A 27,188-nucleotide genomic window follows, 5' to 3' on the forward strand; every position below is an offset into this window, starting at 1 on the left:
CTTATTTGCCAAAATGCAACATATAGTTAGAAATAAAGACAATGGTTTCGAAAACAAATTTTTCAAAAAGTATGGTGGAAATATGCTTAAATTAATACTTAGGAAATATTTTTTAACTTGCAAGTTGCAGCATATTTATAAAGCTTTACAAAGTATATTTTTGCAAGGGCTTTTTTAATCTTTAAAAGGTTAAGGAATGTTTTAGATTTTTTAAATTTTCACTTGCTGGGATCTTCCAGTACCCAACTCCGTCTAGTACCCAACTCCGTCTAGTACCCAACTCCGTCCAGTACCCAACTCCATCCAATACCCAACTCCGTTCAGTACCCAACTCCATCCAGTAACCAACTCCATCTAGTACCCAACTCCGTCCAGTATCTAACTCCGTCCAGTACCCAACTCCTTCTAGTTCCCAACTCCGTTCAGTACCCAACTTCGTCCAGTACCCAACTCCGTCCAGTACCCAACTCCGTCTAGTACCCAACTCCTTTCAGTACCCAACTCCGTCCAGTACCCAACTCCATTCAATACCAAACTCCGTCCAGTACCCAACTCCATCAATCCAGTACCCAACTCCGTCCAGTACCCAACTCCGTCCAGTACCCAACTCCGTCCAGTACCCAATTCCGTCCAGTACCCAACTCCATCGATCCAGTACCCAACTCCATCAATCCAGTACCCAACTCCATCTAGTACCGAACTCCGTCCAGTACCCAATTCCGTTCAGTACCCAACTCAATCAATCCAGTACCCAACTCTGTCCAGTACCCAACTCCATCAATCCAGTACCCAACTCCGTCCAGTACCCAACTCCGTCCAGTACCCAACTCCGTCCAGTACCCAACTCCGTCTAGTACCCAACTCCGTCTAATACCCAACTCCGTGCAGTACCCAACTCCGTCCAGTACCCTACTCCGTCCAGTACCCAACTCCGTCCAGTACCCAGGATTCACAATAAATTACTGAAAGAACTGAGATTTTGCCGCAAACTCTCATGTTCCATTCCCTTTTGTCCTTGCAGCACAATTTGTCGTAGACCTTTGATATTTAAAACTTAGAATTCTTTTAGTTCAAATCAAAGATTTACAGGTTGCAAAGATACAAGGATTTGGACATTTTAGTTTGTGGCAAAAACTCAGTTCCTGTGTGTTCCCAATAATATGGGTGGAAAGGTAGAGAAGGTTAAACGTTTACACTCATCCCGTTCATCTGGTATTACAAAAAGAAGAATTAGTGTTTAATTGTATTTAAATATTTTACTACAAATTGAAAACTTATCTGAAAAAAGGTTGTGGTTTTGATTTGTAAAGATAGGGTTCTAATATAATTTAACCCTATCACGATTGGGGGGAAGGTGTTCTCCGCCCCCCAACCTCTGTAGTGTCTCTAAGTAGTATAATACGGCTTACACTAGAAGGGTAAAACTTTTTCATTTTTTCAACTTCAAAGTTGTGAACAAGTTTTTTCAAACATTTTTTTTAATGCTGCATAGGGTAGGTTGGAAAACAGTCAAAAGGCGGATCGGTGTTTAAAAATGATCAGAAATGATGAATAACTTTTGTATTAATTAAGCTACAGGGCTAAAATTTATATATTTAAAAAGCCCTTGAAAAATAGATGTACTGACATTTATCACATGTTAATATTTGTCATAAGTAAAAATATTAATTTTTCAAGTACTTTTTGAACTTTTTTAAAATCCTCTATTTAAGACAAAATTTGTCTAATCGGGATAGGGTTGACATAAAAGTGACAAAAAAAGAAATTTATTGCATTGAAAAAATGAAAAACAAGAGGTCAACTTAGATGGAAAACCTCTTATTTCAATTAAGGTGTCGATTTAAAAAGTTGTATATTTCTAGGGTTTGCAGAACAATGATGTCGTTTATAGATGTGATGCAATTTCTTCTAATAATTGGAACAGTCACTTCAGATCAAGAAACAGAGTTGAAAAGAGTGAATGCACCATCAGTCGACGTTTACTCGTCAAATTTGAGTAAAATTATATCCTACCTAACCACTACTATGTAAAATTTATTAGCTTAATAATAATTTTTTGTTTGAGTATGGTTAATCTTGAATGCTTCATCTCGATATTCAACGCAAACAATATTAAATTTGAGAAAATTAAATTTTAAAATTGAGAGAATTAAATTAATCCTTAGGTCAAAGCGTGATCTCAAAATTCACAAAATAAAAGTTTTTAATTCTGATCATATTCTCAACTATATGAATTTTGAAACCCATCTTTTTCACGTCCGTGAACTATGACCTTTAGATGGATTTATTATACTCTGTTTATTTTTTCCGAATATTTTTTACCTCCAAAAGTTTACTTTTTTTAAGTTGACGATTGTTTCTTTAGGTTTCGGTTGTTTAAGAATTGTTGCTCGTTACTTATTTGATCGTAATTATGTGAACGGTCGATCGTTAGAGATGGTTATTGAGGGTTGATTGTTAAGAGTGTCCATTTATAGAATACCGAAATTTTAGAACATGCTCTTGTTAACTTAATTGTGATGGTTTTTAATGAGATTTTTTTTATCTAAAAACTGTTTTTTTCATGTTAGTTAATTTAAGATAGTTCCATTTTCTCAAAAAAGTTCTATTCAACTGATTTCAATAGTATCCCAACGATATAATTTTTAACAAGAAACCCGGTGTTTGTTAATTGCAAACATGTCCGTCTGTCATTAACGGCGCGCGGCGCCCCGTCCCATTCTCAACAGTTATAAGTCAGTTTGTTGTTCAGGATGAAGAGCAAGGATTGCATTGAGATATATGAAAGGTAAAAATGATCAACATTAATAAATACAACAACAAAATTATTTTGATCAAAGAACTTGTACTTCACACATTTTAATTGAATTAGTGGCAGAATTGGTTCACAAAACGTTATTCAGTGGCGTAACCAGAGGGGGGGGGCTATGGAGGCTCAGCCCCCCCAGGACCAATTAAATCTATGATTTGCAAGTTTTTTTTGGCCCCAATAGAGAATGAGCCAACCCTGGACAGAAAAAAATGCAACCCCCCCCTGGAAAAATTCCTGAAAACACCCCTTAGACGTATATCTTCGTAATGTGCTCTTAAGTAGCTCCTCTAGTTTGAATTTAGTTATATATATTTATAGAAATTTAAAACATTTAAAACATATTCAATAGCTTCTCGATCACAAAGTTATCTTGTTAAATTCATTTAAAATTTCAATCTTTCGAACAGTTTTATACTTTAGTTTGACATCTCTAGAAATACAGCTGTAATTGCATTAAGAATGAAAAAAGATTCAATGACCCAATTTTATTTTTATCTTTCGAAGGATGCAAATATAAAGGATCTGAGTCTTTGCAACAAACTCAAATTTTCCAATCCCAATATATCGAACCTGATGGTGTACATCAAATATTTCAAACTTAGATTATAAGCTCTAGCAGAATTAATAGTTTGAAAATATAGGAACCAGAAAATTTAAGTTTCTGGAAACGGCTTAATTTATTTGTTTTTAAGAAAAGTAATAAATTTTGAAATATTTCCAAAATGTGGTATATATTCAGATATTTATATAAATGATTAAATGATACTATTTAGTAAGCAAACTTTTAAAAACCATAAAGTGTGATAATGACTACAATATTTTGAAAAAGAAACTCTAACAATTTTTTTAAAATGTTTATTTGTGTGCTTTCAGGGTGGGATCTATTGCTCCTAATGGCAACCAGAAAGTACATGTAGATGACCTGGAGAATGTTGAAGACCAAATCACTCTAAATACAAAATGTTATATTCTTATTACAGATAAGGCAAGATAATGTTAAGGAGGTTATGGTTAAAACTTCAGTGCAAACTATAATAACTCTTGAATATGAAGACGACTATTATACTTAAGTTACGATTTTGAACAGTCCATTATACTCGAAAAATGTCCAGTGTAGAGGATGAAATCCCAAAAGAAGATTATGTAATCCGCAAATCAGTTGCGTCGGATCCTGGAACCGGAGAAGAACTTCTCAACTTCCTCTCCTTTTATACACGCTTTTTTTAATATGAATTTATATCTAGAAGCAATAAATGTACTTCTAAAGTGGTGACCCCAGACAACAAACGAACCATGGTCGAAAACACAGACTCCTGGTTGGAAACAGCGCAAGAATTGAAGGAGGATGACAATCTCAAGCTTGAACTTCTTATTCACAAATTCACTATTTCTTCAACCTACATTAGCTATAACTCTTGGAGCTAATAATCTGAACCTGAGGTACTCCTGGAGCTAATAAGCTAAACCTTAGCTACTCCTGGAGCTAATAAGCTAAACCTCAGCTACTCCTGGAGCTAAAAAGCCAACCTCTGCTACTTCTGTAGCTAATAAGCTAAACCTCGGCTACTCCTGGAGCTAATAAACTAAACCTAAGCTACTCCTGGAGCTTATAAGCTAAACCTCGGCTACTCCTGGAGCTAATAAGCAAACTTCAGCTTCTCCTGGTCTGCCTGGAGCTAGTAAGCTACACTTCAACCCTCCAGAAGCTAATTAGCTACACAGCTACTCCTGGAGCTAATCAGCTACACAGCTACTCCCGGAGATAATCAGCTAAACAACTACTTCTGGAGCTATCAAGCAGCTCAGGTTCTTTAACCTACTCGTAGATATTCTGGACGCCAGTTCTCTACAGGTTACATCTATGCCCGCCTTCAATACAACTGATCTCTTCACATGGCCACTGGCCAGCCTTACTTAAGGTTGATCATGAATTGGTGAGGGGGCAGATTAAAAATTCACAAACAACTAGTTGTTAACAATGATCAATCATCACCAGAACTCCTTCTACTCCTTTTCCGTAAGCAATTACAAGGAGATAAGTATCAGTCTTGACTCCCTCTATGCTCGACACAGCTTAGCTGGGACTTCTTTAGAGGATGAAATCCTCGAAAGAGAATTATGAAATCCGCAAATCAGATCCTGGAACCAGAGAAAACCTTAACTTTTTATACACTTGTTATTTGATATGTATTTATATCTAAAAGCAAAAAATGTACTTCTAAAGCAGTGTATTTAGGGTTTACACGCGATTCGTTGCAGTAAATTTTGCGCAGTGATTTTTTTTGCATGTTGCGTTAAACAATTCGCAATAAATATTGCAAAATTTTGCGAAATGAAACCAAGCGCAATATTGCGCAAAAAAATAACTTTTTTTTTTACTTATCATTGCGTTTATTGTAATTAACAATTTGCGGTTTTGCGCGCAAAAAACCAAGCGCAATATTGCGCAAAGACATGATTTAGAGAAGCAGTAGATAACAAAAAAGCTCTATATAATTCCATACATTAAAGGAATTGACTTTCTGCAACAAAACTCAAATTTTCTAATTCTTATATCTTTACAACCTGATGTAGTAAACCATTGATATTTCAAACAATATACTATGTATATGATCTAACAGAATTCATAGTTTGAATTAGAAAGAAAAACAGGAATTAAGCATAGGATATAATATATTTTTTAAATAATGTGAATAGAAGGTTACTGATCGGCATGAATGTTTTTTGAAGAAAGAGTGGCCTAAACTGAAATTATCCAAACTTTGTTTTTTAGTCATATCAAATCAGATAAGGATCCTTTACTGTACTCATCACATTCTTGTTCCATTTTCTTTCCCTTTCATTCTACTCCATTTGTTATTTCTTTTCATACTTTTTTATTCTGTCCATACTCTCTCTGTATGTTTATATTTCCTTCTCTTTCACTCGTGTAAAGTGGTTTCTAGGATTATTTTCTACAGTACCATGTTTACTTGTCTTATGTTTATGCATTTTAAAAAATCATTTAATAGTTTCTTTCAGAGATTAAAATAAAAAGGGATTTTTATGTTATGAAAATTCCAGGGGGGACAGGGGCCAATTAGGAATATGTCCGAGGGAAGGGTGGGTAATTAATCGTTTTTCTTTCCAGGGGGCTCAGCACGCGCGCGTTGGCACCCAGAAAACCTATGGAAACCTATTTCACTGTTCCAGGGTCGGGGGGGACCCCATTGCTCTCCTTAATACGCCTCTAAATGGAGAAAATTGGATAGAGAAATTGTCACTATCTAATAAAAAAAAATTTACATCTTGTTTATATATTTGCTTTATATCTAATTATTACTTTCAATGGTCAACTTATTCACCGATGTTAGTTTTGTCTTTAAGAAAGCCGAACATAGGATAGTGTAAATGTAAATGACGCTGTATTTATAGATGGATTTGAACCTATGGTAACGCTTCTAAGAAATTACCTGACGACATGGGGGGCGGGATGGGGCCATGGGGTTTTCTCTAGAATATTGAAAAGTACCAATGCGCAATAACGCAAAATCGCAATAAAGCAATAGCGCAAAATTCATATTCGCAATGGCAACTTTTCGCATAATATATATTGCGACTCAACGTGCAAAAATGTCAATATTACGCTTAACCCTAATGCGCTAAAAGAAGCAACCATTGCGCATCGTTGCGCGCCATGCTTTTGCAATTGGAAACTCTTTTACTCAAAAAGTTGATTTCCAAGCTACATGAATACCTTTTGCTGCATCACAATATCGAATAAATAAAATAATGGCTGCCTATTCCAAATTTCCAAAAAATGTTCACTGAAAGAGAATTGAACAACTTTAAACAAATTCACATAGTCTTCAACTTGGTTTGCATAATCATCTATTCCGGCTAAATTTCATAATTTCCCACGACAACAGCCGTAAAAATTGCAAAACTGATGTAACGTTTGTAAAATTAAGTGTGGAACCTTCTTCAACCAAACTAAGCATCATTTAACTATGAAAAACTTAAATAGAAGTAGTGGCGGTATTGCAGGATCAATTCAAAGGAATATATGAGGCCGGTCGTTCCGTAACTTTTTTCGTCATGTTACAGCGAATGCTCATTCTGGACTAACCGTAGATAGAGTACTTTCGGTTTCTGCAAAATGAATTCAAGCTATTTTTGAGATATATTTAAACATCTGCAAACTCTCATTAAAAACGAACACGACAGCATTTAAAAGTATGGGCAAAAATTGAAATTATGATATCAATTCTAAGCTTGTAAGCACCGAACTAATAAATCAGTTTGTACTGTGGAGCGCGCTTTCAGTGGGTTGATTTTTGTGTCGAGTATGTTAGGAAAGGTTTAGTAGAATTAAATTCAAGTGACCCTCCTTTATAAAAGATTGGCATGTCCGGTTCAAAACAGAACTCTTTATAAAACAACATATTCTCCTCGTTTTTGATCTCACGAAGGGTTATAGGGTACCGTTGTGAATCAGGCGTGTCCCTGAAAACAACATATTCTCCTCGTTTTTGATCTCATGAAGGGTTAAAGGGTACCGTTGTAAATCGGATCACAGGAAATTGCGTTGACAATCCATTTAATGCGAAAGTTAATGTTTTTGTTTTCTAATCAGCCTCCATGGGAAACAGTTTCGTAAGAACATTCTCTTTACAGAACATATAGATCCTGAAAATATATCCGGATATCAGATCCGCAAAATATATTTGGAAATCAGATTTGGAAAATATATCCGGAAATCAGATCCGGAAATATATCCGGAAATCAGATTTGGAAAATATATCCGGAAATCAGATCCGGAAAATATATCCGGATATCAGATCCGCAAAATATATTTGGAAATCAGATCCTCAAAATATATCCGGAAATCAGATCGAAGAAAATATATCCTGAAAATATATCTGAAAAATAGATCCAGAAAAAAAATCCGAAAAATATATCCAGACAAAAAGATTCTGAAATTAGATCCAGAAAATATATCCAGAAAATACGTACGGAATTTGGATCCGGAAAATAGATCCGGAAAATAGATCCGGAAAATAGATCCTGAAAATAAATCCAGAAAATAGATCCAGAAAATAGATCTGGAAAATAGATCCAGAAAAAAATCAAGTAAATCGAATCGGAAAATAGTTCCAGATAATATATAAGGAAAATAAATCCGGTAAAAAGATCTAAAAAAGATCTGGAAAATTTATCCGGAAAATAAATCCAGAAAATAGACCCGGAAAATATATCCGACAAATAGATTTGAAAAATAGACCCCGAAAAAGATCTGGAAAAAAATACTTCTAATTTAGGCAAATGATGTGAAGAACATTGAACTAACGAGGTTTAGTCATAGACCTAAATTAGTAATCATCGTATCCTCAATACCTCAAGAACCTAATCTTAGAATAGGAAAGTGTGTTTTCATATCAATTATTTAAAGAGGGACTCTCAATCATCAAATCTTGTCAAATACCACATAATTTAAAATAATTTCGGTTTTCAACCAAAAAATCTTTTATGGACCCTAAGAATCAAACGTTTTTTCAAAAAATTTTAAAAGTTAATAAATCTTATGGTTTTTTAACAATCTTTTAATGTTTCTAAAAAAAACTTATATAAAAACAACATGTAAGTAGATAAATTTTATGTATTTTTGAACAAAAAATCTTTTATTACGCCAAAAGAAACTATAATCTTTAAAAAAAAAATTACAAGTTAGTTCATAAATTTTATTTGTTTTTAAACAGGATGGCACTGGGCACTTATCTCAACTGTAACCGAAGAAGTGAAATACAGGTATGATCGCATAATAAACCCTTCTAGACTGTTGTTCTCAATTTCATCATTTTTGGACCGTTAAATTTTCGCGGATTTTAATCTGTTTAGATTGGCGCTATTTTTAAAATAACTAGGTTTTTAGGGCGCTTCGCGCCCATCTTCTATTTAAATTGTGAACATGTTCTTTTTGTTTACATTTTGAAACAAAGAAGAAAAAAAATTTTGCGGATTAAAAAAAAAATTCGCGGATTTTCAAGAATTCAAATTTTTTACAAAATTAAAAACCTTTAAAACAATTTTTTTTATCATTTATAAACCTTCCCTGTGGTCACGTGATGTCCCACAAAAAATGTGGGCCCGATCGGTTCAGCCGTTTTGACGTTTATTGGATACAAACAAACAAACAAACACCAAGACAAGCTAAATTTATATATAGATAGATAAACAGTATGTGTTTGTAATAATTAGTTGATATTTTTTATTATATGTTAATATAATCTAGAAACATTCCAGGAATGCCAATGGTCATTTTTTCAAAGGAATTTGGTCCAACTCGTTATCAACATTGTTAATGAAAAAAGTTCCTCCTTTTTCATCGGATCCCCCATTCAGGTATTTTATTGCGGCTTCCATCTTTATATTGTTTGTTGCTAATTGTAGTATTTCTAAAACTATTAATTGAAAATTTTGTATCTTTTATAGCCAGAGCTATTTGTAGGAAAATTATTGATAAAAAATGCAACTTATCAAATTAAACGTTTTTATCTATATTTCGTTAAGCCCATTAAAGCAAATTGCTTTCACCTTACAATCTTAAGTGAGTCCCCTAAATCTGTGTAATAGTAAGACGACTGATGGACTGCTGTTTATTTTCAAGCCAATGCACCGGTGAAAACTGTATGCATGATACCAACATATATATATACCACACAAAAGATTGATTTTTTCGTCTTCTTCGTCCAAAATTTTCTGATTTTTACTTTATATTTGATATGTTTAGGGTTACATGGAATATATATATGCCCAGATTTGAATTATCAGATGGAAAGGCTGATGTGAGAACAAGTGAAGGATATTATCTACAAACATTTATAGGTGTGGTTTAGTCATCATCATGTGTAATCTTGCCAGGCTACACTTGTTGCATAAAACGTGCTAGGTCGACTTTACTCTGGGTATAGTCCAGACAGGCTAGTAGGACTGAATGCATATATAGAGTACATGTTGTAAAACCGGCTTGGATCATGGCATGCTATCCAGAGTTGGCAAGCTTTTGTATAAATATTAAATGTGCATGTCTAGGGATACAAAAAGTATTATTGAGTGAATTGATTTAGTCATGGCAAAACACGAAAGGTGTGTGTTAGCTAAAGGGTGGACACGAAAAAATCTGCCTTTTTACTTTTATGGCCTCTAACAAAAAGCTTTTAAACAAAATCTATTAAAAAATTGGTGAAATTTTTAGTACATATACTAGGAAAGGAAATGAAACATTCCTGCAAAGCGCTACAAACTGCTAGCAAATCCAAAAAAGTTTACAAAAGTACTCTCAGCTTTAGATAATCCGGTTCATCAAAAATATTGACAAGGAACCTCTTTAACATTTTCAAATGATTAAGTGAAAATAAATAATGCAATTGTACCCTTAGAGCAACTTTTTCAAGGATCTCTTCTGTTCCTTCATTTTGTTTCTCTTTTTTGTTCCCTTGGGCTGTTCTTTTGCTTATTTAAATGAATCATGAATTCTTTAAACTTTATTGTTCTCTGCTAAAAATAATTTGTGTGAAGTTTTGTAATGGGAGTTTGGAAACTTAAACCGAATTATTCTATTAATGTGATATGATTTAGCTGGCATGCAGGGTATCATGAAGTATACCATTATAAATTGCTCGTGAGGACACATTTGAAATCAGAATTTATTTAATCTCTTCCCTTTTACATGTACTAATTTCATGTCCAATTTAAAGATTAAATTTGTTCAATTATCAATAGTTTAAGGACAAAAACTTAAAACATAGGTTTTTTTCGTTTCCACCCTATACACACTTTTGGATTGTCATTATTTAAATTGGTTTAAAATTTTTTATCCTATTTGACAATATGTCTTATTTTTTTACCTTTTGATGCTTGGTTAGAAAAGTTTTTTCAATAATTAGCAAAGAGAAAAAATTGAAAGCGCAGGCTTTAGTCTTGCCATATTCTAGCCTAGGATAGTTGCATCAAATATAGTATGCCATTTCTAATAAAAGTTTACACTGAAAAAACAAGTGATCTAGCTTCGTAAAATTATAAACCCTCAACAGGCTGGGAAGGGGGGGGGGAGGATTCTTTTTAAATTTATGCAGAATTACTGGTACGACCTCTACACACATTTTGGCTGCAAACTCAAGGATTTACAATCTTTTTGATTAACAACTGAACCTTCAGATAAAGAAATCTTACGGAACATAAATTTCATTAATCATAACAAGGGAAGGATTCATCGTGTTACCCACATATGATGAGACTGTAGATAAACGACTTGAAACGTTAAAGATATAACGATACCAAGGTTAAATTAAGCTTTCTGGAGCTAGGATAAAGTCATGAAATGGGTGATTAAATTATTTCGCAAAGAACGACACAATTTTACAGTTGCCGAAAATAATGAATATGAGGAATTAGACAGTAAAAATTTCGTCTCTGAAGTCTCATCTTTTGTGGGTAACTCTGTCTTTAGTCTGTAAGTGTACTGTACAGCTTGCTCTTGCTGCAATTGAAGTCGGTCTGGTACTTGAAAGGAACCTGAGTTTACTTTGTGGCGTAAAACATTATATTTTTCATTTGTAAAGTACTCGGCAGCTCTTCTCTACACCCTTAAAGTTGTTCAATGTTTAGAGAGAAGAAAGCTAAATGTTGAATATTTGTACATGAACGGAGCCTTTGGAGCAGCTGATAGGAAAACAGGGATATGGAACGGAGCTGTAGGGGTGGTAGGTTCAAACATAATCGTCTAAAAATACCCCCACCCCCCTTCTTATGTCCCTTTTCTCATCATGAAATGATCTGTATTTTCCTAAACATGAAATATATGAAGGTATGTTCCTAATAATGAAATCCCCTGTATGTCCCCAATAATAAAACCCCCTGTATGTCCCCAATAATAAAAACCCCTGTATGTCCCTAATAATAAAAACCCCTGTATGTCCCAAATAATAAAAACCCCTGTATGTCCCAAATAATAGAATCTGAATGTGCAGGTCGGATATGGCGAAGCAGAGTTGGGGGTTTCTTTTATTGGCTATACAATTGAAAGGTTAGCAATCGATAAAAATGGAGTCAGTAATTTACTTGTAACAAAACTGAAATTAGCTCATCCCTATATCTTTACATCCTCATCTTGTAAACCTTTGATAACTCAAACTTAGATTATTTGATATAATCAGAAATTATTAATTGACAAATCTTAGGTTCACAAAATCGAGTTTAAAAATTCGGAGTTTGTGGCAAAGACTCTGTTCCTTTGTAGAGGATGCAGAAGAGCTAGTTGTAGTACCAAATCTAATAAAATTCTTAGATTGAATTTTGAGAATTTAGAAATTTATCACATAACTTATTTAATTGTTTGGACTTTAGCTACGCTCGGAAGGATAAACGCCGGGTTTAAATAAATACTTTATTACTAACTTAAATTTACTTTATCAATTTAAGAAATCAAAAAATATGTCTATTCATGGTGACGTGGCAGATCTGAGTTCTTCTTGCCGCATCTCTCTATCCGGTTTAAACTTGGATCGTCTTCCGCCACATTACTCCCCCCAAGAAGGAACGGCGGAGTCAAGGCGGAGCAGGAACTTCTTCCCCTAGCCTGTCTGTGCGGGTTTCTTCTCAGCATAACTGTAGGTTTGTTGAGGAAAGTCACAGATTTCTTCTTGGAGGCGGAAGAGTTCACGGCGGAGGATGGCTCAGGAGGATGTCTTGCTGGGTGAAGAGGAGGACGTCCACGAGGCGGAGGATCAGCTGGAACCACAGGGGAGTCCGAGAACACTGGCTTAAGACGATCAATCGAGACAGAGTCCACCTTGTTACCAATCTGGAGGCGGAAGAACTTGTTCCGCCGCTCTAAAACCAAGTAAGGACCACGGTATAGAGGAGCAAGAGAAGGTTTACTGGCGTCTTCTCTTACAAACACGAACCTAGCAGTTGTAAGAGAGGCTGGAACTTCAGCTGGAGGCTGCTGTGGAACGTGATGAGGCGGAGGAACGGAGAAACCGGATATAACCTTCCCTATCTTACTGATGAACTGAGAACTTGGAATTTCTGGACCATCCAAAAACTCTCCTGGAATTGTTAAGGCGGAGCCGTAGACTGCCTCAGAAACAGAGAACCCTGTGTCTTCTTTTGGAACGGAGCGGAGTCCAAGCAAAACCAGAGGAAGGTGTGAAACCCAGTTGGAGTTAGCAGCTCTGGCCCGGAGAGAAGACTTCAGAGATCGATGGAAACGTTCAATCATACCGTTTGATTGAGGGTGAAAACTCGTCGTCTGTGTGGTTGAGATTCCCAGAGAAGGACAGACTCCGGTCCAGACGGAAGAGGTGAACTGTGCGCCTCTGTCGGAGGTCAGGGTTGAAGGAACACCAAATCTCAAATCCAGGTTGAGATAAAAGCTTTAACACAAACCTCAGTAGAAATTGATGATAAAGGAACTGCTTCCGGCCAACGAGTAGTCCTGTAAATCATGGTTAGGATGTAAGAACAATCCTGACTCGAGGGTAGAGGTCCAACAATATCAATGTGAACATGAGAAAACCGTCTGGAAGGAACTGGGATAGCAGGAACAGAAGATTTCACATGAGTTTGAACCTTACTCCGTTGGCACTGGAGGCAAGCTCTGGACCATACTCCGACATCTCGAGACAAACCAGGCCAAACGAACCGTGCAGAAATTAATCTCCGAGACCCTCTGACACCAGGATGAGATACGTTGTGGAGAGCTAGGAAGAGAGGTTTACGGAGAACCTCTGGAACTAGAGGTCTGAGGGACCCTGTAGAATTATCACAAATTAAATCTCCGGAACCCAGAGTCACATTCACTATAGAGAGCCAGGGTAACTTCCTCATAACTTGAATCGAAGGACAGGTTTTTTGAAGCAATAATATTCGAGAAAAATCAAAACCTGGAACTGAAAACTCTTGAGAGTTTGATTGATTGATAGAAGTTGAGGATGGGAGAAAATCTTGAGAGTTTGATTGATTGATAGAAGTTGATGGCGGTACCTCCGACACCGCCCACACCGCCGAAAACGGATCTCGGGTAGGAGGATCTGGAGCATGAGGTGGAGATGACTTGGAGGTTTGGAGCAGGTGTGAATCTCGGAGAGGTGGATCTGGAGCATGACGTGGATCTCGTAGAGGTGGGTCTGGAGCATGACGTGGAGATTGGAGCAGGGACGGAGATGCTGGAGCTGGAGAACCAGGTGGTACAACTGGAGAGGGAACGACAGGTGGAGAAAGGCTGGGACGAGAAAGGGCGTCAGCTACAATATCCTCCAGGCCTGGCAGATGCACAATTGAACTTGTGAACTCCGCAATATAAGCCAGGTGTCTCTGTTGACGAGCAGACCAGGGCGGAGAACTCCTGAACAAAGCTGAGGTTAGAGGTTTGTGATCAGTGAATAACAAAAATTCTCTGCCTTCTAGCATGAAGCGGAAGTGCCTGATAGATAGATAAGCAGCCAGGAGTTCTCTGTCAAAAGCGGAGTACTTCTTCTCGGTCTCCGAAAGTTTCCTTGAGAAAAAGGACAACGGAACCCAGGCATCATCGATCCTCTGCTGCAACACGGCCCCCACATGAGAGTCTGAAGCATCAACTGCTAAGGAAATCGGAGCTGATGGTCTAGGATGAGAGAGCTCTGGAACCTTGATGAGAAGATCCTTGGCATGACGGAAAGCAGCGTCGAGGATAGGAGTCCGGGTGAGAGATTTGCCAGAACCTTTCAGAGCATCTGTAAGTGGGGCAAGAACTCTGGCCGCTCCCCGGAGAAATTTCCTGTAAAAGTTCACCATGCCCAGGAACCTCTGTAGAGCAGGTTTGTCAGCAGGAACAGGAAAATCTGAGATCGCTGCAGTATGCTTGACCAGGGGAGAACATCCATGAGCAGAAAGCTTATGACCCAGGAACTCTAACTCAGGCACGGCGAACTCACACTTGGGCAAACCAATCGTTAAACCATGCTGACGACAAAGGAGGAGAACCTGACGAAGATGATCTACGTGCTCTTTTAAACTGCTGCTAAAAACCAGGATATCGTCGATGTAGGTGAAGCAGTAAGGGAGGTCTCCAAGGATAGAGTCCATCATCCTCTGGAAGGTGTTCCCCGCGTTCCTGAGGCCAAAAGGAAGATGCAGGAACTCGAAAATCCCGAATGGAGTGATGATCGCTGTCTTACAGATATCTTCTTCAGCCATAGGAACCTGGTAATATCCCTTCTGAAGATCTAACTTAGAAAAGATGGTTGAACCTGTGACTCTAGAGGTGAAATCAGCAATATTAGGTAAAGGGTACCGATCAGGAACTGTAACCGTGTTCAATCGTCTGTAATCACCACAAGGACGCCGTCGGACAAGACCACATCTGGAAATTCTGCAAGGAGGTCGGTGATACACTGAGGAGTGGCGAGAAAGTTGGCTGTGAATGGGGCAGGCTTGGAATCTGGAGAGGTTGGCAAGACGATGGATGGAGAAGTCGGAGAATCAGCACTGAAAACCCTCTGATTGGATACATCGAGCAGGAGGTTGTAGTGCTTCAGAAAATCTGCACCCAGGATTGGAACAGCTACAGGAGCTAGTTGAAACGGCCACTCGAACCTCTGACTCCCGAATCGTAGAGGAATGACTCGAGAACCAGAACATGATAGAGAGGAACCATCCGCTGTTAATAATTTCACTCCTGAATCTCCTCCTGAGGATCCTGGATCAGGAAAAACTGAGACAGAGGCGCCAGAATCGATGAGAAATCTCCTTGAGCTCAGAGAGTCCTGCAGATAGATGAGAGGAGACGAGGTAGAAGGCCCGGCAGGGAGGGTACGAACATCCTCCTGCCAGTAAACTAGTTTCCCGACCAGGAACATGGAGCTCTACACTTCTTAGCCTTAGTTCCCCAGGTACGATGATAGTAGCACGGAGACGGACGTGCTTGGACGTTATCACTGTCCTTAGGCATTTCGAACGATTCACTTGACGAGCGTGTAGTTATAAAAGTCTATAATGGCACGGGAAAACAGTCTATTTACGCTATTTAGTACACTGGACAGGGCAAGTGAAACTTACTCCTTGTCATTTCCATCCTTGCCTATAGTTTCGAACTAGGGGTCACCAATTTAGCTACGCTCGGAAGGATAAACGCCGGGTTTAAATAAATACTTTATTACTGACTAAATTTACTTTATCAATTTAAGAAATCAAAAAATATGTCTATTCATGGTGACATGGCAGATCTGAGTTCTTCTTGCCGCGTCTCTCTATCCGGTTTAAACTTGGATCGTCTTCCGCCACAGGACTCACTGAGAATTTCCCCTTTAGAACCTCTAAAAACGAATTCTAAAATTGCTTTGGTAAAAAAAAATGAAAACTGGATATTAAAATTGTCATACATATCTAAAACGACTTTTACATTATAAAGAGACCGATATTAAATTAAGTTACACTTTGTAAATTGATTTTTTTCGTTAGAGTTTTTTGTCAAAACGAATTTTGACAAAAAAAACTGCAGTTCAATGCTCACGTTCTATTTTTGGATTACAAATTTTAGGATGAATTTTGCTTTGTATTCAACCCCGGTTGGAGAATTCTCTATAAAATGGGTTTCAAAGGTAAAGGAATTGAGTTTTTCCCACAAACTTGAATTTTCTAATCCCAATATTTTTGCATCCTGATAATTTTCAACTTTTATATTTCAAATAAAATTACTCGATCTAACAGAATTCAGAGTTTGAAATATCCAAGGTTCACGATATTGAGTTGCAGAGATATAGGAATTGGAAAATCAGAAATCATGGGAAAGACTCAATTCCTCTAAAAAAAAAATTTATATTAAAGATTTTTTATTTTCAGTATCCCGGCCGTGTTGGGTCTAGGTATAACCTAGCAGAGGTAATATCTAGAATATGTTAAAGAGGAACTAAACACGTAGTTTAAGTGACCCAACAATTTTAGATTGTTATGCTAGATTATCAAATACAGGTTTATCTGAGGAAGACTGTAAAATTGGCAATCTAAAAATTTAAAAATCTAAAAATAGGGTTGAAATTAATTATTTATGCTTTATATCTCTGCTTTAATCTAAAAGAGTTCCGTTGCTGAAGTTAAGAACAATTGTTTCGCCCTCTGATCAATTATCTATTTTCTAAATAAGGTATTTGATGTAAATACTTGGATTGCTACAGTGTGCAGGTGAAACGTGAATTTTCATTTAGAAAAAAAATTATTTCTGGACAACACGTTTTCGCACAGACAAATTTTGTTACCTAGAACGAATAATATTCAAAATTGTGCTAGCTTTCACGTAAAAAATTCGAATTAAGGGTGCTGGGACATTTTACAGAAAGACATTTAAAAGACAAGAATACTTCATAGACATTTCTGAGAGAAGTCCCACCTACAAAATTTCCTTCTTATCTTTGACTTTCTGTTTCTATTAAACTAGGCTTTTAGGGCGCTTCGCGCCTATTTTCTATTTTAATTTTAAACATGTTTTCTTTGCAGACATGGTAAAATACTAAAGATAAAAAAATTGCGGATTTTTAAAAAAATTTGGTGGAATTTGAAAAATCTAATTTTGTTATTACTTTTTAATTCGATCATCCCTAAACCTTCCCTGGGGTCACGTGAGGTCCCACAAAAAAATGGGCCCAATCGGCTAAGTCGTTTTGACGTTTATTGGATACAAACAAACAGACGGAAATCCAAACAAACAGACACCCAAGCAAAGTATATATATAGCTATACGTCGTATATAAAATGTCCCGTCTATGAAATGTCCTGTCTATGACAACTTCTTTCTATGAAATGTCCTGTCTATGAAATGTCCTGTTTATGAAATGTCATGTCTATGAATTGTCCTGTCTATGAAATGTCCTGTCTATATAATGTCCTGTCTATGAAATGTCCTGTCTATGAAATGTCCTGTCTATGAAATGTCCTGTCTATGAAATGTCCTGTCTATGAAAACTTCTTGCTTCAAAACCAAGAAGAATTGATGTACCTTATGTCGTCTTAACTGTAATGATATTTACGACGACGACTGAAATAAAAAATATTAATTCTGGATTTTAGCATTGTAGGTAGTTCTTTAGTCTTGGTGTTTTTGGTACAAGTAAGAAAATGGCAGGGATTTCGTCCAAAGGTTTGAGAGAGCCAGACATTCCTGACCGAACAGAAATATGAAAATATTTTGTTTAGCAAGACAATGTTCTTATTCTTCTAACTCCAATGTCTCTGATAACAAATAATGGGGCTCCTGAACCTGACTTGTTTGCTACGAAGACAGGAAGAGGTTCGTTCATTTATTTAAGTGAGCAGTATTCGCATCAAACTCGAATTTTATTTGATACTAAAAGGTTTGAATTTAATGAATTTGACATTAATCGAATGTGAGCATTCTACTCGTGGTTTAAAGAAAATAGTCTTCTTAAAGCTTTTCTGAATAAAAAATGTTTATTACAAAAAAAGAAAATAATGTAGCTCCATTAAAGATAGTGCTTGCGAAAAATGAAAAGGGTGACCTGCGGGGTGACCTTATCCAAATTTTAATTCGATACCTACTTATATCTTTCGCGTTTGAAAGAAGGAAATGGTTAAAAACGCCTATTGATAAAAACAGATCAAAGTCCAATCAAACTCACATGGAAAATAATCTCATTGATCTGTTGTGTTCAAGGGAAGAGTTGAGGAAAACGATTAATTGATTGACAATGTTGTTTTTGTTGTTAAAAATCCATAAAATTTGAATGAATATTTAAAAAGTGTTGAATGACATAATGAAGTAGTAAAATTACCAAAGATCTATTCGGATTCAATCACACTTTTTAATTTTTTGCGAACACTCCCTTTGACATCACGTTTATGCCTTTTTTAAAGGGAGTGTTCGCGAAAAATGAAAGGGGGTATAGGCTTAATGCTTTTGATCGCAACTAATCTTACCTCTATCGGTTGCGTCTATAAGGAGAAAATTCAGAAAGATGCAACATTCAACTCGGATCGTAAACAAAACAATTTCATTCCAAACAAATCATTCAGATATTACAAACCATAGTCATCGATTATTTTTCGACGCATTCGTAAATAGTTGTTATTTCATAATGTTTTGTATTTTTCATGATCTGAGAGTTACTTTTGAAAACATTTAATCCTGTTTCGAGGATTTTTGATAATGAAGACGACATTTTCATATTTTCCAGGAATGTTCGAAAATCCAGCGCCAGCAAAAATTATTTAAAAAAAAACAAAATCAAAAATATTATGAAATATTAACTATATATGACTGCGTCGAAAAATTATCGATGACTACTTTTTGTAATATCTGAATGATTTGTTTGGAATTCAATTGATTTCTTTACGATCCGAGTTGAATGTTGCATCAAAAGCGCTTTTTTATCGCATTAAGCCTATACCCCCTTTCATTTTTCGCGAACACTCCCTTTAAGACTGCATTCAGTGTTTTTAAAGTTTCTGTTTATTAGTATTGTCTGGAAGCATTTTAATTCTGTTCTGGGCTTTAGTTTCATTTCTTCTTGTGAGTGCTTTTTCATGTAATCTCAGGTAAACTAAATATTTATTATTACATTAATCTCATTTAAATATGGTAAAAGACATAATCAAAATATATTGCACATTATTTGTAAATTATAAGCATTATTTTGCTCTGCATTTTTACATTTTTTAAAAGACATAGTGCAAAACATAAACAAATTGTGTTATATATATAATTTGTAAACTAGGGAAAAGCTAAAATATAATAAAGCTCTCAAATATAATAAAATTACGTTTATATATTCTTCCAGCGCCGTATTAATGCGACCTACATTTGAGGCCCCAATAGAGTCATCCCAGCAAATTGTTGAACAGAAAAAGGTAAGTTTAATGAATGGATGACTTTCTGCCTAATTTCAACTTTTAATGTTATATTACACAAAGATTACAAAAGAAACATTTGTTTAAAGGCTTCATTTTCATTTGCCATACACCACCCTTGCAGTGCCATATCAGGTCCCACACAAATTTGAGGCCCAGCAAGTTTAAAGGTTTTTACGAATTGTGGAAAGACACAATTTAAAAAAAAATTTAAAAGATCCAATTATTCTAGCCAAACCCCATCCTCGTAGGTGATAATTTCGTCCATCAGGGGTTATATTCCCTACATTCTTGGTTTCTCATCAAATCCTTGGGATAAGATACTGCTGGAGACAAATAAACAAGAGGTAACAGTGTAACAACCCGAATCCTAATTTATCAATTATTATTTTAGTCGTTGGATAATTTTATGTGCATGTTATGTATATGGAGAAATTGACGGAGCGATAAGTTCAGTAAATTTTCAGAATTGGAAAAAAATATGATGGATGACTGGTATTCTCGGTCAGTGTAAAGAGTTGGGAAGAAATGTTAATGTAACGAAAATATCGTCTTAGTTATCAAAAAACCTCAAAATTTTTAATTTGAATGAATAATTTAAAAGTTAGCCTCGCACGTATTTTAACCCCCCTTTCATTTTTCGTGAACACTCCCTTTAAATATAATTTTTAAACCTCTTGCTAAATAATTCAGCTGGAAATTTCCCCCTTCTGGCATTTCGTCCGTTCCCAAATCTGATAGAAAAAAGCGTAAAGACTAAAAATTGATATGATAACTATAAAAATCATTACAAAATTGTCCTCAAACACCACAGATAAATAAATGAACACCCTGAACCCAAAGCTAAATCAGGGGTTAGATTAAAGGGAGTGACCGGCTATGTAAGGTAGTTGAACTGAGTATGCAGTGTTGTGGAAAACTTCTTTCGGATTCATTTGAGACATATTAAACTTTTTAAAGATCTGTAAATCCTGAGTTTAGGAAAATTCGACGTTCAAAACTTCTACTTTGGGGGTTGATACGTTTTCAGAATTAGTTTTTATAGATTATGAAATAACGACGACATAAAATGTAAAAAAGTTCTACATTAAACTTCAGAGTACAGACGTCATGTATAGGAACATGTTGAGAAAACAAAAATTAATCTTATCATCGAAAATAAGTAATTTTGTTCAATTATTAGTTTCTATTTTCTCATTTTTCTGGTTTCTCATTATTCACAAAGATTTTCGCAGATTTTCTAGAATTATTGTTGAAAAGACGACATTTAAAGAATTTGAAGAAATCGGCGAATAAATTCAAAGAAGATAAGAAATTGATTAAAATAATGAAAACGAAATAATCGATTTTAGCATTCATTTATTGACAATTTTTTTTTGAGAAATATGTTCCTAATCATCTAATTAGATTACTGTATAATTTTTACTTAATTTTTCGTTGTCGTTTTTTAATAATTAAAAAAAGCTAATTCTGAAAGCGTATCCACCCCCAAAGTAGGAGTTTTGAACGTCGAATTTTCGCTCAAACTCAGCATTTACAGATCTGTAAAAAGTTTAATATGTCTCAAATGAATCCGAAAGAAGTTTTCCACAACACTGCACACTCAGTTCAACTACCTAACATAGCTGGTCACTCCCTTTAAATATCATTTAAACTTGGAATAAATTCAATTGTTTAAAAATTTTCTGAATTAAAAAACGTCGGTGAATATCTAAAAATGTGTTTTTCAGTTGATTTTAACCCCGGGATTCAACGATGTTTTGAGAAACATACAAAAAGATCAAGTGTTCTATCTTGGAGAGGTAACAGAAGAATAAAAATGTTAAAGAATATTGTCTGAACTTTCAAATATGATTTTTTAGGACTTTGCTCTTCATTTGACTAAGCTACAGGGCAGAAAGTCTCCCCTTCTTTATTTTGGAAAGGTATTTTTTTTTAAGGAAACTTGCACAGAAGCAAGTTTTTCCCAAATAATTAAGATCTGAACTTCAAGGTTCAAATTAATGATTAATTGATGATGTTAGTAAATTCAAGGAAAGGTTGGATTTGGATACCAAACAAACTAAGCTTAAAAATTCAGCGATTGAACTCGTTATCCACTTGCAGAGATAGGCTTTAAAGATGTCTTAATATTCCTAGGTCTTAACTCGGGGAATATCCCTAGGTCTTAAATCTGGGAATATCCCTAGGTCTTAAATCCGGGAATATCCCTAGGTCTTAAATCCGGGAATATCCATAGGTCTTAAATCCGGGTATATCCCTACGTCTTAAATCCGGGAATATCCCTAGGTCTTAAATCCGGGAATATCCCTACGTCTTAAATCCGGGAATATCCCTAGGTCTTAAATCCGGGTATATCCCTAGGTCTTAAATCCGGGAATATTCCTAGGTCTTAAATCCGGGAATATTCCTAGGTCTTAAATCCGGGAATATTTCTAGGTCTTAAATTCGGGAATATCCCTAGGTCTTAAATCCAGGAATATTTCTAGGTCTTAAATTCGGGAATATCCCTAGGTCTTAAATCCGGGAATATTCCTAGGTCTTAAATCCGGGAATATCCCTAGATCTTAAATTCGGAATCCCTAAGACGGCATTTTCCAGTTATTACAGAGGTTTAGCCAACATTTGAAGATCTCTGGCTAAGCAGCTTGAGATCCAAGTGCTAAGCAACATACAGCAATATAATTGTGTGATATGTTGTAATCAGTAATTAATGTTTTTTTTCATTTCTGTTCTTAGCTCATAAACCCCTTGACTGATTTCCCACGAACCTTTATCGAGGAACTCAGTAGAACCACACAAATATTCTTAGTTGGTTTGGTTAGCTTTTTTGGTAAAACTCCAATCATAGCTGGGTTCCCTGGCTAAAAATTATTATCAAGCGAAACAAAAATTATCTTTGTTGATTTCTTCTATTGGAAATGAAGAAAACATTTCCAAATAAAAATTCTTTGGGGGACGTTTTTCATGAAAAGTATTACCTAAATGGAAAGTTATTGTCTAAAATGGTAAATTTTATTATATTTTATCAGGAAACTATAAGACCTTATTATACTGGATGGATAATGGAGAATGGATCAAGATGGGAGAAAGATGTAAATATGCATATTATGCAATGTAATCAGGTCAAATTTTCGTTAGTCATGTTCGAAATTGTTTGAATTTTTTGCGACCTTACTTACATTAAAAAAAGAGAAAATCTAATGACTGGCCTAAGGTTGGCTTTAAAGGGACTGTAAGCGTAATTTCATTTGACTTTCTATACAATGATACAAAGATGACCATGCCTGATTCACAGCGGAACCATTTAAAGCTTTGTCTTATCAAGTATGAATTATATATCAATGTTTATAATTTTAAAAAAATTATTATTTTCAATTGTGACTTCTCAACAAAATTTACTACAACATTTCTACTGCAGAAAAAAATGTAGGCATTTTGAAATATTGTAATACGAAAATTTCTTTACATTAATGAACAGATAAAGGTGTCAAGGGTAACGTTTGTGAATCAGACATTGCCATCTTTGATTAGAGGGTGACTAGAAATTTCGCTTACAGTCCCTTTCCTGTTTTCAATGTTTTTTATTTTCTTTTGTAATGTTATAAAAAAAGATATTTCATGAACATTAATAAAATCTTTGACTGTCTTCTTTTCTTAGAATGAGAATTCTAAAATATAAAATGCCAGTTCCAAAATTTAGCAAAACTACAATATTTAGCCCACAGTAAATGATTATATATTCTTTTACTCATGACATTAAAAAATATTTTTAAACCGCCAAAAGTTTTCATTTTTCACTCTTCTGTATTTTTAGGCCGGTTTTGATGTTAAATTAGCAAGAGAACTTGAACCTCCAAAATATCTGTTTGAAGCTTCAGAGGTCAAACTTTCATGATAAAAATTTATGCTTCTTTAAGATTTTATGAAATTGTATAAATTACTTGACATGAATTGCCCTTTACGGACCCAGAAAAGTTTTTTCTTTCAGAAACACTGAATGAAAATAAAATCACTGGATTCCTATTTTGTCTATATGGTTTATCTCTAGTTTTGAGGCATACTATTCTTAAAATTCTATTTTAAATTTGAAAAAAACCTCGATTAATATGAATGCAATGAATGAAAGCAATTCATTTTACCAGTCATCAATGATCTTAAGATTACAAACTCTCGTGCAAAAATCAATGAAATTTATTCTGATTACTTCTTAAAACAAAGCATGGAGATTGGAAGGTCAATTGAAATTATGCTTACAGTTTTTTAATCCACCTGAACCTATTGTTTACTAACTAAAATTTATTTTAGGAAAGTTTAACTCTAGAACACCTGGTCGTTCCCCTCTACCTACTAGGTGGTGGAGGAGTTATTTCAATACTAGGAAATTTATAATTATGATAAATCTTTAACCCTATTCATGCTGGGGGGAGGGGGGTTCGGTTGAAATTTGACCCCCCCCCCCTGCAGTTTTTGTTTACATAAATCAAAAAGTATCGGTCTGAAGCTGTTGAAATTTTCTGAGTTTTCCTAAATACCCAAAGCCCTCTCTTTAGGTCTAAAGCCGGGCTTTTATACTTTCTGCCTGAGTCCTCTCCTCAGGCACACTGCCTGAATGACTACTTTTTCCTGTAACTTACTAAATATTTGTTTTGAACCACTTTTGACCACAAATTATTTGCATACAACCCGTCAAAAGAAGTTTCCACAATTTTAATTACACATTAAAGGGACAGTAAAGGAAAAATGAAAGGGGGTATAGGCTGAAAGCTAATCACTTTAGCTCTCGATCGCGACCCATGAAAGTTATATGTTCCTGTCTCGAGAAATTGATATAAAACTGTGTCAAATATATACGAAAATTAATATATATACAATTTTGTATAAAAGTAGTAGGTTTTAACAGATCATATTCAGCAAATAAGCAGCCAATCTGAAAACGATGATATTCCAGAGAAAGCTAATTGTAATTTAGGTTTACTTTTATATTTGTTGTTTCTATTTTCAATAGATTTCATTCATAATATTATTTTTACGTCCGTATTACTTGACCAGAAATTCCATCAATGGCAGTGCAGTAAAGTGGTCACGTGATACAGGCGGAGACACGTGACCAGTATACTGCTCTGCCATTGGTGATAGTTCTGGTCACGTGATTTTAGCTAAAGTGATTAGCTTTCAGCCTATACCCCCTTTCATTTTTCCTTTACTGTCCCTTTAATTAATTAATTAATTAATTACACATCTGTTTATTTAAAATTTTGCAAAGACTTTTGCATATTTAAAATGGCATTGTCCAGGGCTTTTCAGAAATGTTTATTTTACCATTTTTTGATCATTTTTATTTTGCAAAACTTTTTATTTAATAACTGAATTTTGCAAAAAAAATCAATTTTTGCAGATTTGGAAATTTGTTTCAAGATTCCAGAAGTAGAGCATAAGAGCTTTTTAATGATGTATCATTTTTCATATTAAGACATCAAACATGGAATTTAGAGGGCCTGGTCAAATTGACCCTCCCCCATGGTGATCAAATATGCGATCAAAAATGAAAATATTTTTACTGCCAAACTTTTTTCTGTTTATTAAAATATGAAAACAGTTTAAATATTGCACTCACATTGTAATAAATTTTATGGAATCGCATATTTTGATAGAAATAATTCAAAAAGAGGAAAAATACAAATTAACAGAATTATTCAATACTCTTTTTATAAAATTTTAAATTTATTGGTTTTTGCAATTTTTAAATAATATATAACATTTAATTTTTACAGTGTATTGATAATAACTTTTAAAATTAAAGTTGAAATTAATTATAAAATGGTCATTGCAGTGCTTATCCTGGAAATCCTGTGGAATAGATGTTTTATTTAAAAAAAAACTTTGTTAACTTGCTTGGAAGCAGAATAAACAATAAAACATGATGATTTTCCTTGTTTTTCAAATTGCTAAAAAAGAGAAAAGGAATTGAATTTCTTAAAACGATCGTATCGCTTTTAAAAAAATGACGGGCCACAAAGACCAAACCATTCGTTTTTTACTTCTAAAAAACGAAAAAGTATCATTTTTAAACGATCATTTTTGAAAACATTTTCGCCAATGAATCTGTTTTTTATATCAAGAGAGATAACCTGAATGTTTTCTGAACCAAGGTTTTTCTGACCAAAAATGTATTTTGTCTAAAATAAGGCCGTTAACGGTCATTAATAAAGGGTCGTCATTAATGATCGTTCAAGATCGTAAAAATTAAAACCTTCGTTAACGAAACGACAAACTAAAACTAAAAACAACTTCTTCGTTTTTTCATTTAAATTTAAAAACTATCTTTTTTAAGAACGATCATTTTTAAAAACGACCATTTTTTAGTTTTTTCTTCTTCGTTTGAAAACGAAACGATTGTTTTCATGAAAATGAAAACAATTCATTCCTAGGTCTACGACATTGTGTTCCAAGGGATTGGAAAAGAATTCCTTTCAANCCCCCCCCCCCTATGGGGACATGAGATGATTTAAAAAATTGCTCTCGCCGCATTTTCATATTTTGAATTTATAAGAGATGATCAAATATGTTCATAGAAAAAGTTAACAATGTATTAGCACTAATAACAATTTTTTAACGAATAAAAACAGTTTTCCAATTATCTAAGAGCAAATTCAACGTGACTTGTCACTTAGTCTAGTGAAACCAGTCACAAAAGCATATAGATTTATCAAAATAGCTATTTATCTCTTCATTGTTTGAATTTATGTCGATATGCAGACAGGATGCACGTAGTTAGTAAAAGGGTGCAATAGATATAAGAGGGCATTTTACATTGTCGAGGCTTACCAAGTCCTTGTAAGTTTACAAACACCTTGATTTTAGCTAGGGATGCTTTGGAACCCAACAATGTTAGTATTTATATTGCATTCCAATTGCATCACATGAATGAAGAGATAAGTATTTTTTTTTCAACTTTGTCCTGTTCATATATATTGCAACTCTGAAAACAGGAAGGCAATATAACATTTGCAACCCTAGGAATGCAATATAGCATTGCATTCCTTAAAGCAAAGATGAAATGTTATATTGTCTGGTTTCAGGTAATTGTTCGTCAAATTGTTAATTGACGAAATTAACAATTATAATTTGAAAATTTATATTTTTTTAAGTTGAAAATCTTAAAACAAAAGAAAAAAAACGCTATATATGCAGTCATAACCAGTTAGAGTAGAATGAGTCTTTAAAGAGTATTTTGATTAAAAATGTTGAATAAAATTGTGTACTTTCAATCTAGAAAAAATGGCAACATAAGCATTAATTATAATGTGTATAAAGTGATTGGCTATGGAAGTGGTGTCAGGTATGAACGTTTTTATTTCATTTAAAACCAATAACATTCAAAACATTCAAAAAAACCTATTTACGTAAAACGTAATTTAACGATTAAAATTTTATCACTATCTTAACCATAAATATTTCCAGCAAAGAACATTGGGAAGGACTAAATAAAGATAAA

At 34.8% G+C, this 27,188-nt stretch overlaps 1 protein-coding gene across 1 annotated transcript in view; it reads left to right on the forward strand.

The window, feature by feature from the left end:
- LOC111702646 (uncharacterized) overlaps window positions 1–25,617 on the forward strand; it is a 30,072-nt gene extending 4,455 nt beyond the window's left edge. The window contains exons 2-24 of the mRNA XM_023474399.1: window positions 1,863–2,027; window positions 2,753–2,788; window positions 3,686–3,797; window positions 8,113–8,212; window positions 8,551–8,599; window positions 9,095–9,193; window positions 9,582–9,676; window positions 11,459–11,553; window positions 11,821–11,876; window positions 16,371–16,431; window positions 16,673–16,711; window positions 16,974–17,011; window positions 17,894–17,963; window positions 18,020–18,113; window positions 19,300–19,378; window positions 19,621–19,690; window positions 19,942–20,037; window positions 21,421–21,492; window positions 21,553–21,615; window positions 22,723–22,815; window positions 23,508–23,573; window positions 23,999–24,071; window positions 25,524–25,617. Of these exons, the coding sequence (XP_023330167.1) occupies window positions 1,876–2,027; window positions 2,753–2,788; window positions 3,686–3,797; window positions 8,113–8,212; window positions 8,551–8,599; window positions 9,095–9,193; window positions 9,582–9,676; window positions 11,459–11,553; window positions 11,821–11,876; window positions 16,371–16,431; window positions 16,673–16,711; window positions 16,974–17,011; window positions 17,894–17,963; window positions 18,020–18,113; window positions 19,300–19,378; window positions 19,621–19,690; window positions 19,942–20,037; window positions 21,421–21,492; window positions 21,553–21,615; window positions 22,723–22,815; window positions 23,508–23,573; window positions 23,999–24,071; window positions 25,524–25,564 (1,749 nt within the window). The 5' untranslated portion in view covers window positions 1,863–1,875 and the 3' untranslated portion in view covers window positions 25,565–25,617. The remainder of the gene's footprint in view (window positions 1–1,862; window positions 2,028–2,752; window positions 2,789–3,685; window positions 3,798–8,112; window positions 8,213–8,550; window positions 8,600–9,094; window positions 9,194–9,581; window positions 9,677–11,458; window positions 11,554–11,820; window positions 11,877–16,370; window positions 16,432–16,672; window positions 16,712–16,973; window positions 17,012–17,893; window positions 17,964–18,019; window positions 18,114–19,299; window positions 19,379–19,620; window positions 19,691–19,941; window positions 20,038–21,420; window positions 21,493–21,552; window positions 21,616–22,722; window positions 22,816–23,507; window positions 23,574–23,998; window positions 24,072–25,523) is intronic.
- The last annotated feature ends 1,571 nt before the right edge of the window (window positions 25,618–27,188 follow it).

Source organism: Eurytemora carolleeae, unplaced genomic scaffold (assembly GCF_000591075.1).
Source record: "Eurytemora carolleeae unplaced genomic scaffold, Eaff_2.0 scaffold412, whole genome shotgun sequence".
NCBI lineage: Eukaryota > Metazoa > Arthropoda > Copepoda > Calanoida > Temoridae > Eurytemora > Eurytemora carolleeae.